We start from the raw sequence: 13,208 nt of genomic DNA, 5'->3' as shown, positions 1-13,208 counted from the left end.
AAAAAGGGATAGTTTCATGATTCACTGGGGTGTCACCAATGTTCATTTAGAGAAAAATCTAAAGTGAGGTCACTTTATAAAATTCAATGGAGTACTTATTATGTACATCACCTGTTTACACTTTTCCAAATGCACAAAGTTCTACAAACTAATGCTGAAACATATTTTCTCCTTCAGTTAACTACAATTCTAAAATATGTCATCACTTGACATTTTGAAGAGTTCTAAGTTGCCTAATCTGCACTAAAGTAAAAAGGAATACAATCATCTTTTATTCACAAGGTTTCAGCCAAAGTTGTCAGCCTTATGGAAAATACTATTCCAGACTGAGATTTTATTCTTTTTTATACTTTTTTATTTTTTATTATTTGCTACTCAAAATACAGTAAAGACAAATTTACAGATGTTCCTAATGTAAGTTCCATAATTAATGAATGCATTCAAACATTCATGCTCAGTATCTCCATTTAAATGCCTTAACACATATTATCTCTGTAAGCAATGTCAGTACTCACCGAATACAGTAGAGTAACACTGAAGTACTGTATAATGCTGTACAAAGCCATAAATTTAAACACACAGAAGGAAGTCATTAGAGCAGCACGGCCTTCCCTATGAAAGTGAATGTTGGCATGTGAATGAGAACTTTTTAAACTCCTCCTCCAAACCACAAGTACATATTGACAAATGAACATCAACATTCAATAGCTACAACAAGCACTTTACCAAAATAACAAAGCCAAAGCAGAATTAGAAGAGATGAGGAGTAGCAATCAATCTGTGGCTAGTAAGTTTCAGACCAAATACACTAAAATACCACGAAAATAAATTTGTATTACTTTCTATGATGACATTTTCCGATATCACAATAGCAAGTTATGAATAGGTAATGGAAAGGTTTTTAGTCTGCTACTACCTGATAAGGTTTGGCACACAGGAAATACTGGGTGTTTTGGAGGTAAAGGGAGATGCCACTGAAGCCTCAAGCTCTGATAAGGAAATGCCTCCGTGTGCCCTCTTCAGAGCCTAATGGTTTGAAGGAGAAAACTGGTTAAGTTTTGCAAATATGACCTTTGCTAGAGAAATAACTATAAGTCACAAAAACTATACTTACACCACAATCATTTGCACCATCACCGCACATCCCAACAAAATAACTAAGAAACAAAAATTACATTAAAATTTTGATTAATTTCTAAATATAAATATTTAACTGAATATGGCTCCAATACATTATCATGAAGAGCTAACAGGTCAACAAAACTAATTAAATCCTTTTATTACAAAGACCATAGGCATGCTGCTGCTTTGCAAACAGCAACAGCCTGCAAGTCAAATGACCTGGGTTACTGTGCTATTTCTGTCACAAAGTAGGCAAATCAGTTTATTATTTTGGCATCTCAATTTCCTAATGTTTAGAACAAATGTCTTGGACCTACACAGTCCTTACTATACTTAATTCTAAGGCTCTCAGCAAACATTTCTATCTTTAAAACTTGAAGTATAATTGTTTACTGAAACTACAGTCACATCTAACAAGCTGAGTGAATGAACTCTACCTCACAGATACACGTGGAAAAAGTATTGTGGATATACTGTACTTTGGCTAAATAAAGGAGCATATAAGCTTCTTTTAAAGAGGCACTTAAAGTCACCTATCTCATAGGTGACAATTATATATACATGAAATATCAGTTACACTCTAGGTTTGAAAATGAAACTACAATTCATAAAAATATAAAAATGAAAAAGCACCAATACTCACTCTACATTTTGCAAAGCTTCTATTAATTGTGTCTTTTGATCAGGTGCCATACGAGCAAACACAGTGCCATGCAACATCAACTGTAAAAAATATGAATTTCTTTAAAATACTGTTCACAATGTATTCATGTAAACATATATACATATACACAAATCACTAACCTTAGGAGCAAGGTCTTGAAAATGTTCCAGTATCACTGAAAATGATTTTCCATTCATTGCAAAATGGTAACGAGTCACCTGAATATCCTCTAAGCTATCATGGGCCAATTTCATTGGAATAGCCTAGGTATAGGACATTCAGAACAACATTAAGATAGCCAAATAAAGTAACACAATCCTATTTTAAATAGATTTGGTCAAGAACTAAATTCTTTCATTTGCTATTTCACAAAAGACACTGAAAGATTAACATTTATTGAAAGTAAAAAGAAGTTCAATTTTAAGGTAATCTATAATATTTTAAAAAATAAAGGAAAGGTAAATAACTTCAATTTGAAATTATCCATGAACTGAGGATTATGGACCACCTGAATTATTTATCACCACTTTTAAAATAGGATAAATATTTGGGATTCTTATACATTAAAACTGTGCTTTTCAACTTTGACTAAATATAAAAATATGAATCAGAGTCTCTAGGAGATGGCCCAGGCTTCTGTTTTCATTTATTTTTGTTTTGTTGTGCTTTAAGGCACCACTTTTTATTCTTTCAGACTCAATTCAAACAAGCAAGCTTCAAAAGGTAAAATTCATATTGACAGTACCTCTGAGTCAATTGCTGATGATTTACTGTACTGTGTTAGGGTATCTGCATAATGCCAATTTATCTTGGCAACTTTCCCATCCTTTGGAGGTAATGCTTCAGCAATAATAACTTTATCCTGAGGTAGTATCATTCCACAGTCTCTAGCCACAGAGACAGCAGTCAACATGTTGTCACCTAATTTTCAAAATATTAAAAATACATAATTAAAATGGAGACATGAATGTATTAAAAAAATACAGGTAACCCTCCAACAACACAAGTTTGAAATGCACAGGTCCACTTATATGTGGATTTTTTTCAACAAATATATTGGAAAAATTCTTGGAGATTTGCACCAATTTGAAAAAAAATTATTTTCTCTAGTTTACCTTATTGTGAGAATACAATATATAATACATATAAAATAAAAAACATGGGTTAATCTTACTATGCTGATAGACAGTAACTGTAATGGGGTATGTGGGGGGTACTTGATAATAGGGGGGCTCTAGTGACCATAATGTTGTTCAAGTAACTGTACATTAATGATATCAAAATAAAAAATAAGGAAAAAAACATGGGTTAATCAGTTGTTTATGTTATTAGAATGTGTTCAGGTCAATGGTAGGCTATTAGTGAAGGTTTGGGGGAACAAGAAGTTATATTTGGATTTTCGACTGTGTTGGGTGCCCCTAATCCCTGTGTTTTTCAAGGATCAACTGTACTTATTGAGACTGTACTACAGTCCTCATTTCTGAGCCAGGCAAAATGAAGATAATAAATGGTCTCAATCTGAGAGCTTAAAAATAACAAAATCAGGACATACTTTTCAAAGAAAACCTTAAATAATTCAAGGATGTATATGCTAAACAGAACATTATCACCCACAATTTTCAAAGCCAAATACATTCTCAATCTTTTCCAGTCATGCAGTAGCAGTATCCATTCAATATCTGCCACAGAGCTACCTATATGTATTTGTCTAAATAACCTGGAGTGATTGATGGTCTTTACAAGAACACTAGAGTCCTATTACAGAAAAAAAAGAATTAGTTACAAAAGCAAAAAGATAAGCAAGGTAACAAGAAAACAATCTTTTCAAGATGTAAAGAGAAGCAAGGCAGACAACTTCTCAGTCATGAGAAGGAAAGAACTGAAGAGAAGCACCATAAGGACAGGATCAAGAAAAGGCAATGTAAACAAAAGGAAGAAGTGGGCAAAGGCTGTGGGGAGCCCACTGCTGCCAGAACTTTAAGGCTTCCTCCAGTGCCCACACACTATTTCCAGGGGTGTCTTCCTGTGACCAGAGAGATCCCCTTGGACACAAGCCATCATCTGTCATGCCAAGAAAGAGCAGGAAGAGACAGAGATGGAAAGTGCTTTGAAGGAGTCATTAGAACCAAGAATTGCTGGAGTGCTAATAAATTTAGTTACTTGAGCTATATGGTAGCAAGCATGCTGCTACCTGATGGATCTCAAAGTCTAAAACAAAAATGTACACATTCCTTTTTTATATAAGTCTTACTGCACATATAAATACCATAATGTGAGTATCTTAATTCTAATTATTTGCTAAGAAAAAAAAAACTTATAAGAGCTGCCATAATTTCACACAGCTAAGGAATGGGAATTATCTAATATTATCACAACAGTGTAATAACACCAGAAGAATCATTTAGATGTAGTAGTCCAAAAACAAACAAAAAATGGCTATTTTCACTATTGTGCATTCAAGCAATGATAATAAATATATATTCTCTTACACATAAAAATATAATTGTAATAAATATCTATTAATCATTTTACAGGCATCTGGCACAGTTTAGAAGACCCCAAAATGAGTAAAACATACTCTTAACCTTTAAGAATCTCATATTCTAGGACAGAAAACAAATTTACAAATAACTAACACAAGGCAAGATACAACAGGTACTAGAAGAAATATATGATTGAAGAGAGATACAAGAAACAGAACTTAAATTTTTATAGTGTACCCTTCACTATTTTACTATACTTCCTACAAATATAATTTACTACACTCAAAGGAGTATTGCAAAGTTATTTTACACTTTGAAAAATACTCAGAGCTGAAATAGGGCAATGTAGAATGGAGCCACTATAGACTATGCTTTTATGACTTAACTGATCATTCCACAATATTACATATCTAGAACTAAGAGTCATACTCAATTTTTTCTGTGTCCTTTTATAAAGTCTAACCTGTGACCATGACAGTGCGAATGTTGGCTTTATGCAAATCTTCAAGTACTGCAGGGGTTTCTTTTTTTAATTTGTTCTGCATTATAATTAATCCCATAAAATCCATGTTGTTTTCGATGGCATCTCTGCAGGAAAAATTTTAACACATAAGGGTTTAATCAAGAGAACAAGTAGTGTTATCTTTATATTGATAGAGCAATTTAAAACATCCATAAATTATACATTAAAACATTTTATATGCTGAGTAAGTAAAAAATGTGTGTATTTACAAGTTGATTATCTCAAAAAAATTCAAATCTGGAAAAACAATTTCCAAAAATACATTTTGAAATTAAATTTTACCCTCTGAAATGTGGGAATATAAAGATCACTTAGAAATGAATATTTTTGTAGGACACTAAACACTTACAGTATTAAAGAATATTCATCTTATATCGACCCACAAAACGAATAAACATAAATCTATTCTTTACTATTCCCCTCACAATATACCCTAACTTAAATATTGTGAAAAGGAAACAACTATATACCACAAGCACATTTGATTAGTTATACTGGACTCCTATCAAGTTTTTGATGAATTTTATAAAACTCATGATCAAATTCTTGATTCTGGAGGTATGATACAATGACTATTCAGTCTGACAATGAAATTTACTTGGGACCCAGAAAAGGGTCTTTTAAAGTATTTGCTGATATTCTACAGTTATCAAGATGCTATTCCTTCAAACAGTTGAGCATCTACTATGCACCAAATACTACACTAGTAGTTAGGAGATCAAAGATGAAAAGGCATGATCTCTACTCTTAAAACACTTTTGTAGGTAAACAGGCAAAGAGATGTAATCAAAAATAATATTCACTTCATCACTATAATGGAGATGAAGTCTGTTCATTGATAGCTGTGTTCTTAAAAAATCTCAAGCTACCAAAATTATATCACAGGATTATTTTTTTCACTGGAGAAAGGGAACCTGAGGTTTAGACAAAAATTTTAAACTTGGGACAATCAAGTAGTTTTCTACACAGAATTCAACAATAAAGGTCATTTAAGTATACAGCTATGACATCTAAACAATCTTTGAAACATAATTTGTAACAATGGGTGGTAAAGGTGTTACAGAATAGTTAAAACTTAATACAAACGATATTCTTGGCAGTTAACAAGCTGTGACACCTAAAAATGCATTTCAAAGCACAAAGCTGGACCAATGTGAAACTACTGTGTCAAAAAGCACCGCGGCCTTTTTCCTGAGGTACTTGTTTCTGGCTGCAGCTGGTCTCCTAACTCACTAAGAATGGTACAGATTATGGAAGTTGTGCCCTCTAATTAATGAATAGTACAATATCAGTTTAAGGTGTAAACGTTCAAGCTGTAAGAGAAATGCCAAAATTTGTTCCTACAAGGAGTCTGAATGGAGACTCAAAGGTGGTCTTGGTTGAACAGTGAAGAAGAGCGAGCGGTGAGAGAAAAAAGTAGATAGGAAGGGATAGGTTACTCTGGGTAGAAGGAATAGCCTATCCAAGGGCATGGAAGGATGTCCGGAATATGACAGGCTCAAGAACTATAATCAATTAAATAGTGTTTAAGGGGGTAATGAACAAAAGGGGAAGCTGTAGATTAAGGGCTTAAGGTGCCCTTCCTAAAAATATGAATATAATATTTTACATCTGTGGCTTCCAACTATGCATGATAATTTGGTTATTGCTTTTCAACTCTCTCTTTTCTTTATACATTCATGCTTACAGCACATCCCCCCAAAATTCTGTTTTAATAATTCCTAATGTAGTTTTTCCTTTTAGTTAAATGGCTATCCACTCCACTCCTTTAATTCTCACTCAGGAACATAGGATTGCACTATACTGCCCTATCCTTTTCACTTAATGGGCCTAGAAAACAGCTCCACTTTTCAAAAGTTGACTATAAGCCACTTTGCTTTTAGAAAAAATCTACATTAGCCTGTTTTCACCAACCAAAAGAGGATTTCTGCTTTAGTGAAAAAGGTTTAAAGCCAAAACAGCATTCAACGTTTGTTTTTGTAGCATGTCATCACAGAGGCAGCACACACAGGACCAGCAAAAATGGCATCATCAAGCTCATTCTCAGGCACCTACACTCAGCAGCTGAGTATCAAGCCACCATAGCTATAAATTGTGTCTGTGAGCATCCATGCTTTATCTTGATTTATTATGTGCATTCTTAGCAAGATGTGTCCTAAGATCTCAGAAAAGCCTAAGAAAGGTTTTTTTTTTGGATCTGGGAACACTCAAAATTTTTCCATACAAATTAATGGTAACTGCATCTTTGCTTTACGTCATTACGGCTTACAAAAAAGTTTGAAAGGAATGCTTTATTATCAGAGAGTGGGGGAAAACCTACAATTAACAGAAGTATCAAGAGTCCATAATTTAAACACTGCCCTATTGGTATTATGTGATCTATACTATTTAAACATGAATCTTACCCACATGTAGAAATAATTCTTTAAGCTAGATTACTAGAACTGCACTTGCTGGGTCAAATGGTTAAACACATTTAAGTTTGGTAAGTACTACTCATGTTCTTTATGAATTTATAATAGTGTAGAACAGTATGTTGCTAAACTTGTCTCAAACCTTTACTAACTCTTGGTATTACTGATCTTTTCAAGTTTGCCAACCTTAGGAGAGAAGTGATATCTCATTATTTTATTTTGTAGTTCCCCAAGAACTAACATGTCCCATCGTTTTCATTGTTCATTAACCACTGTTTGTCTTTTTCTGATACTTATGTGTCTGTATTTTCAAACCAAGTCTGTGTGTTTTGTTTTGTTTTATCCTGATGCATATTCTTGATTGTGAACTTTTCCAGTAGATGATGGGAAGCCATTTATAAGAAAGAATTCTAAGTAGGAAATAGGTTATCATTTCTGAATGTTAAAAAGCTCTCTCTAGAGGTACTATAGAACACAAATTACAGAAAGGAAAGACTGGCAAAAAGTAAATGTGATGTTGCTTAATGTCATTTGACCTCTGGGGGTAGGGGGATGATACCTGATTACTGCGACTCATGATACTCTGACCAAATTAATATTGATTCCAACCACTGGGCAAAAGCAAATAGATCATTTGGGAAAAACAAACTTCTTTAGGTTTATATTTATTCAAATAATCATGTTCCTAAAGCATGCCTGACACATAGCAGACCCTCTAAATATTTAGTAAATGAACTAAAAAAGTTCCAAAAGAATTGTATTTTTATCTCAATCACCTAAAGCAAACATTGCATTATATATGCTTGTATACATTCAATAAATATTTAATAAATTCCCAATTACATGCAAATTATTGTGACATATAAACATAAATGATGCATTATTGGAAAACTGTAGAAAAACTACTCATGAACCTTACCTGCTAATATTCTGTACTTTATGCCATGTCAGTTTTGACTCCAATTTTCTGTGTGCAAGAGCAATCACACGGAAGCCCTGTTTAGTGTAATCTTCTAAAACTTTTTCAAAATCAACAGGAACTTTAAAAAAGGAAACAATAATAAAGTATACTGTTAGAATTGCAAATACAAACTTAACACAAATAACCAGAATTTTACTCAAAGCCTAGCTATTTCCTTACCTGTTTCAGATTTACAAAGACTGGCAATGACCTCGGGTGCTCCTTTCATGTAGGCATCCATTTTCTTATCCCCTAGTACCCTTGTAACCACACCCATACGTTGCAAAGCAGAAGAAAATGGGAACTGGCGAACAATTCCTATCTCATAAATGGCCTATATAATTTCAAAAGATGCACAAAGCACTGATTATTTTTTAAGAATTAAAACAAATATCTTTAACTAATAAATGTTCTTTACTTACTGGAAGTTCAAACAGCTCCTAAAAATAAAACAAAGCAAAAAGAATTTTTAAAATAGTACAGATTAAATTCATTAACATGTTCAAGTTTTAAAAAAAACACCACCACAATTATATACATCCACAAAACAACTGGAAAATAGCAAAACTTTGATTATTCCAATAAGATTTCAAGACTGTTCCTCTATTCCCTCCCATTTTTAAAAAGTATACTCTTGAATTATAACTGTTCTGCTCTCCTAAAAACATTCATAATATATTAAGTACTAAAATAAGAGGAACTTATTTAAAAATTCACCTAAAAAATACTTTCACATATTCTTTTTATTAAATCCTAGGAATACAGATACAATTTAAAAGGATTAATCACCATGTATCTAAATCACAAGTCACTAATAAGCTACGCAATAAATAGGAAGAAAAAGTAATTGTACTGAATTAAATCTCAGTGTTTTACAAAGAATGTTAACAAGACACCAGGAGTAGTTTCTGATAAATGCAGTTAAAATATTCACAGACCTAAGAGTTATATAAGGACATATGATTTCATCTTTTAGCAACATTTCAAAATAAGGATTACACATGAGCAACAACAGCATTCTGCAGTTTAAAGGGACTGCCCACCATTTCCTGGCTCCCCACAGGTGCAGACTCAGGAAGCAGTTGCTTTGGAGGGCGAACCACAGTTGGCATAATTCGATTATGAAGTGCTGTTTCCTCTTCAGTTGCTTCTTCCAGAATCTGAAAGGAAAACAGTCAACACATTGCTTCATAATATTCATTGACTGATTCCACTTTTAAAAGAAACATTACTGCTATCTTTACTGAAGTTTAAAAAAAAACAAAACCCATAACCAAGGAATAATGAGCACTACCAGATGACTAACATAAGTAAAACAAGATATAAACGAAGTTATTTAAGTCCTAGCAACCCATGGGAAAGAGGCAGAGTTTAGAAGTGGAGTAAAGAAATAGAGAAAAACTTCTCTCATTTTGCTCCTACAATCTGTAGATTATAGAGACTAGTTTGCAAAACACAAGATTCCTGCAATTCAAAAAAATTTTAATATTATCCAGGGATTCCTATCTGCTTAACATGAGAGTACTCAAAAGTATATGGAGCTCAGATATCATTAGAAGCACGGGGCCAAGAACACACTGAGGTATAAAGATATGAGTTTCGTGCATCAGCTTGAATGCTTCTAGTTAAGCTACTACTACCCTAATTGTTTGAAATTTAATTTAAAAACATTTTTTGGTGAAAGACTTCAAACAAAAACTTGTTTAAATGCACATACACAAGAAAAAATAATTTCACACTGTAGTGTAGTAATAAATCTATGGGAAAACAATGAAGAAGGGAAGTATGTCCAACTAGCCATTTTTTTTACAATTCTAGGACACTTTTTAATATCTCTGAAATTAAGATGTATCTCTCATGACATTATTCATGTCAAGTAATAGTAGTGCCCCAGTTCCATGAAAACATTCTGTTGATACTTTACGGTAAGATCAAGCATCAAAGCACCTCTGAGTCAACAAAACACACTTACACAAGCTCATTTACTTAAACCATGTTTTAGAAGATTCACAAACAGAACACTAAATCTATTGAAAATCTGTTCAGTTGGAGAGAAGCTTTAAAGAACATCAGAGATAATGCAATCTCATTTTGCTTTACTCTCTAAAGTGAAGTGGACCTACCTTTGGGAATTAATTTGATGAGTGTTCATTGTGGGCTCTCAGAAGATAGCAGAGCACTTATTTCCTAACTGATCTCCCTCCCTTTCAAAATATAAACATTAAAAAAAAAAGCTTGTGAAAATAAACAGAAAGGAAAGGAAAGGAAAGAGAGGGGATTTCAAATATCAAGACAAAAGCAAAGTGAAACATACTGATGGACAAAATAATTAGGGAAACAATAGCGTAGAATATACAGAAGAGGGCATTTAGAGAGGAACATTTCCTATTAGTTAAAATAGCTGACCTAAGCTAAAAAAACAAAACCAGGGCGCCATTCTCTAGAGATGTGAACTACCAATGTAAGAAGAGGAAGGGCTGCTGATATGAGGGTATAAAGCTCTGCTTCTCCAAGCACTGTGGGAGTAGGTAAGGAAAGCAACCTAAAGACTGACTCTACTCCTATGAAAACTGCAGAATGCCTGCTGATGAGACCCTGCTATCCTGTCAGCCTTCCCATTCAGGGGAGACACTTCTTAAGAAAACAGACTAACACACATACGGGAAAGGATAAAAACCTTACCACAGCTACTCACAATTATTATATCAGACCTTCATTCTTAACATGAAAGCACAATCAGGATGTAAACCAAAAGCATGAAGAAGAAAGACCAAATGAAGGGAGGGAAAAAGAACACTGACACAGAAAAAATAAGTAATTCAGAAGCCAGAAAGTAACTTTAAAAACAATTATTAATCTATAAAACAAGAACTGAATGTTGTAAAGAGGTAAAAACCAGAAAACATAACAAGTACTCAGAAATTAAAATTCTCAATGACCAAACACACAGAAAAAAGTTGTAAACAAAAACGTGTGTGTGTGTGTGTGTGTGTGTGTGCGCGTGTGTGTGTGTGTGTGTGTAAGGACACAGGAAGGAGAAGATGGGGAAAAAGGAACACTGAAGACACATAACTACTCTATACTTTTTACCATGATCAACAAATTGTGCCACTGAAGACTGTGTTTGTTACTGACTCAGCCCTACTGCCCCAAGTCACTGATAGCTGGTTCCTCTTATAAATGTAAAGCAGGGCCTGGGCATGTCATCCTCTATTAAAGGTGTTTAAGTTAGTCAATTTAACTAAAACAGACACTTTTTACACAATTATGAATATTTCTCCAGTGATGTATCTTTAGTAATTACATAGTTCTTTTAATGGTATAAGATGATCTGTTGTCAAAACAGCTAGTGGAAACAATACCTATGCAAGGTAATTTTTAACATTTTCCTAAAGTTATTTGTGCTTTAAAACTGAACTTACCCATCCAATGGCTTCAAACATTTTCAAATCAAGTGGATCACCAGAAAGGACTCCTTCAATTTTTGTGAGTGAATGACAAGTAGCCATACAAGCAACAAACTGAGACTTTACCAGTATCTCATTGCAAACATTTTCTTCCGGCAAAAGAAAACTAAATAAAAAATGCACTGAGTTAGATTCAAATCCCAAAATGCAAGGAAATATTCTAACAACATTCAGGTTTTTTAATTTTAAAAAGCAAATGTTTGCATTTATGCATATATTAATTCTCACTACAGTCTTTGGCATTCAAAACATTTCCCTCCATGAAAATAATGACTAAAATACAGTATTATCTTAGATTCTGAATAACTAGGCCAGAAATAACAATACAGAAAGCACTAGGTACTATATAATAATTAAAACTCCTGCCTATGGACATATGGCAGATTAGAATATATAAAAACTCATATAAAAACATAAAATGAATGTGTAATACACAATCTTTTAAATGCAAAACTGACCTCAAAAGAAAGAAAGGTAAATTTTCAAGTGCCAGAAATTGAGGGAAAGGAAAACCTGTGGGGTGTAGACTTGAACAGAGACTACTTGGGGGAGAAGAAAAGAAGGGAGCCATCTTAGCACCTTAAGGACTTGGATTTTTTAATACCTACACAGGACCAGGAGACCTGGCCACATACAAATTAGGGAGCTGATACTGACAGAATCCCTCTCAGTCAAGATAGCCAGTGCTCATGAAGAAAAAGAGAATACTAGAAACAACTGATCTACAGACCCAAAGACATTATTACCAAGAATAAGTTTATCTCTTTTCCCCCCACCCAAAATTCAAGAAAATTATTAATACCTGTATATTTACTATGTGCAAGGCACTGCTCTAAGAACTTTAAATGCATTTGATTCATTCATCTTCATACACTATAGGAAGCCATTTTATTATCTCCATTTTATAGATGAGAAAACTGAAGCAGAGTGGTTAGTAACTTACCAAGGTTATAGCATGTAACTTGCAGAGCAAAGATTCAGCACAAAGTCTGGCTTTAGGGCCTAAACTGAACTGCTATGCTACTCAGGATGTGATCTGAGTTTGAATATATGCTGCTGCCTGGTCCAAAAAAATAAGTATAAAAGTAACATTAAAGTTTGTCAATACCACTGATTCCACTCTTAGCCAGGTCAAAATTCTCTAGAGAAAAGCTCCCATAACACAGCCACAAAGGAATCTCACAGAGATATCCTGTTAAGGATCAGTCCATAATTGAAAAACACACCAGGCAACAATTTTCATGGATCAACAGACACAAAGAAGACAGAATTAGAATCCCATAAATTTAAGATAACAGAATGGCAATCTGAAAGAATGCAAAAAAGGTACTGCACTTTTAAATTAATGACTTAGACTTCTCAACAGCAATAACAAAAGGAGTCATGAGAAATGGAGTAATACTTTCAACATGTTGAGAGAACACAACTGTCAACCTAGAAATCTATAGTTACACCATCATTCAAGAGTGATAGCAAAACAAAAATTACTAATGTAATGCAGAAGACAGCAATTTAGTCCAGAGGGGATACAAGAAGCAATGGTTAGCAAAGATATGCATGAACCTAGGTAAACC

The 13,208-nt window shown here is 33.7% G+C and overlaps 1 protein-coding gene across 7 annotated transcripts in view; it reads right to left on the bottom strand.

Annotated features, from left to right (window-relative positions):
* The window catches only part of ATP13A3 (ATPase 13A3), an 82,100-nt gene that overhangs the window by 24,524 nt on the left and 44,368 nt on the right, over positions 1-13,208 (bottom strand). For all 7 annotated transcript variants that reach the window (XR_005062880.2, XM_073231888.1, XM_073231887.1 and 4 more), the window contains 12 exons: positions 11,590-11,740; positions 9,211-9,327; positions 8,590-8,607; positions 8,348-8,501; positions 8,126-8,246; positions 4,733-4,857; positions 2,532-2,707; positions 1,927-2,049; positions 1,766-1,845; positions 1,115-1,157; positions 917-1,026; positions 516-612 (listed from right to left, as the gene is read on the bottom strand). Coding sequence is in view for 6 of the 7 variants with exons in the window: in XM_073231888.1 (XP_073087989.1) it covers positions 516-612; positions 917-1,026; positions 1,115-1,157; positions 1,766-1,845; positions 1,927-2,049; positions 2,532-2,707; positions 4,733-4,857; positions 8,126-8,246; positions 8,348-8,501; positions 8,590-8,607; positions 9,211-9,327; positions 11,590-11,740 (1,315 nt within the window). In the remaining variant the exon portion in view is untranslated. The remainder of the gene's footprint in view (positions 1-515; positions 613-916; positions 1,027-1,114; positions 1,158-1,765; positions 1,846-1,926; positions 2,050-2,531; positions 2,708-4,732; positions 4,858-8,125; positions 8,247-8,347; positions 8,502-8,589; positions 8,608-9,210; positions 9,328-11,589; positions 11,741-13,208) is intronic.

This window comes from Manis javanica, chromosome 3 (assembly GCF_040802235.1).
Source record: "Manis javanica isolate MJ-LG chromosome 3, MJ_LKY, whole genome shotgun sequence".
Classification (NCBI taxonomy): Eukaryota; Metazoa; Chordata; class Mammalia; order Pholidota; family Manidae; genus Manis; species Manis javanica.
Note: the sequence above shows the minus strand (reverse complement) of the source record. Positions and strands in the feature narration are given on the sequence as shown.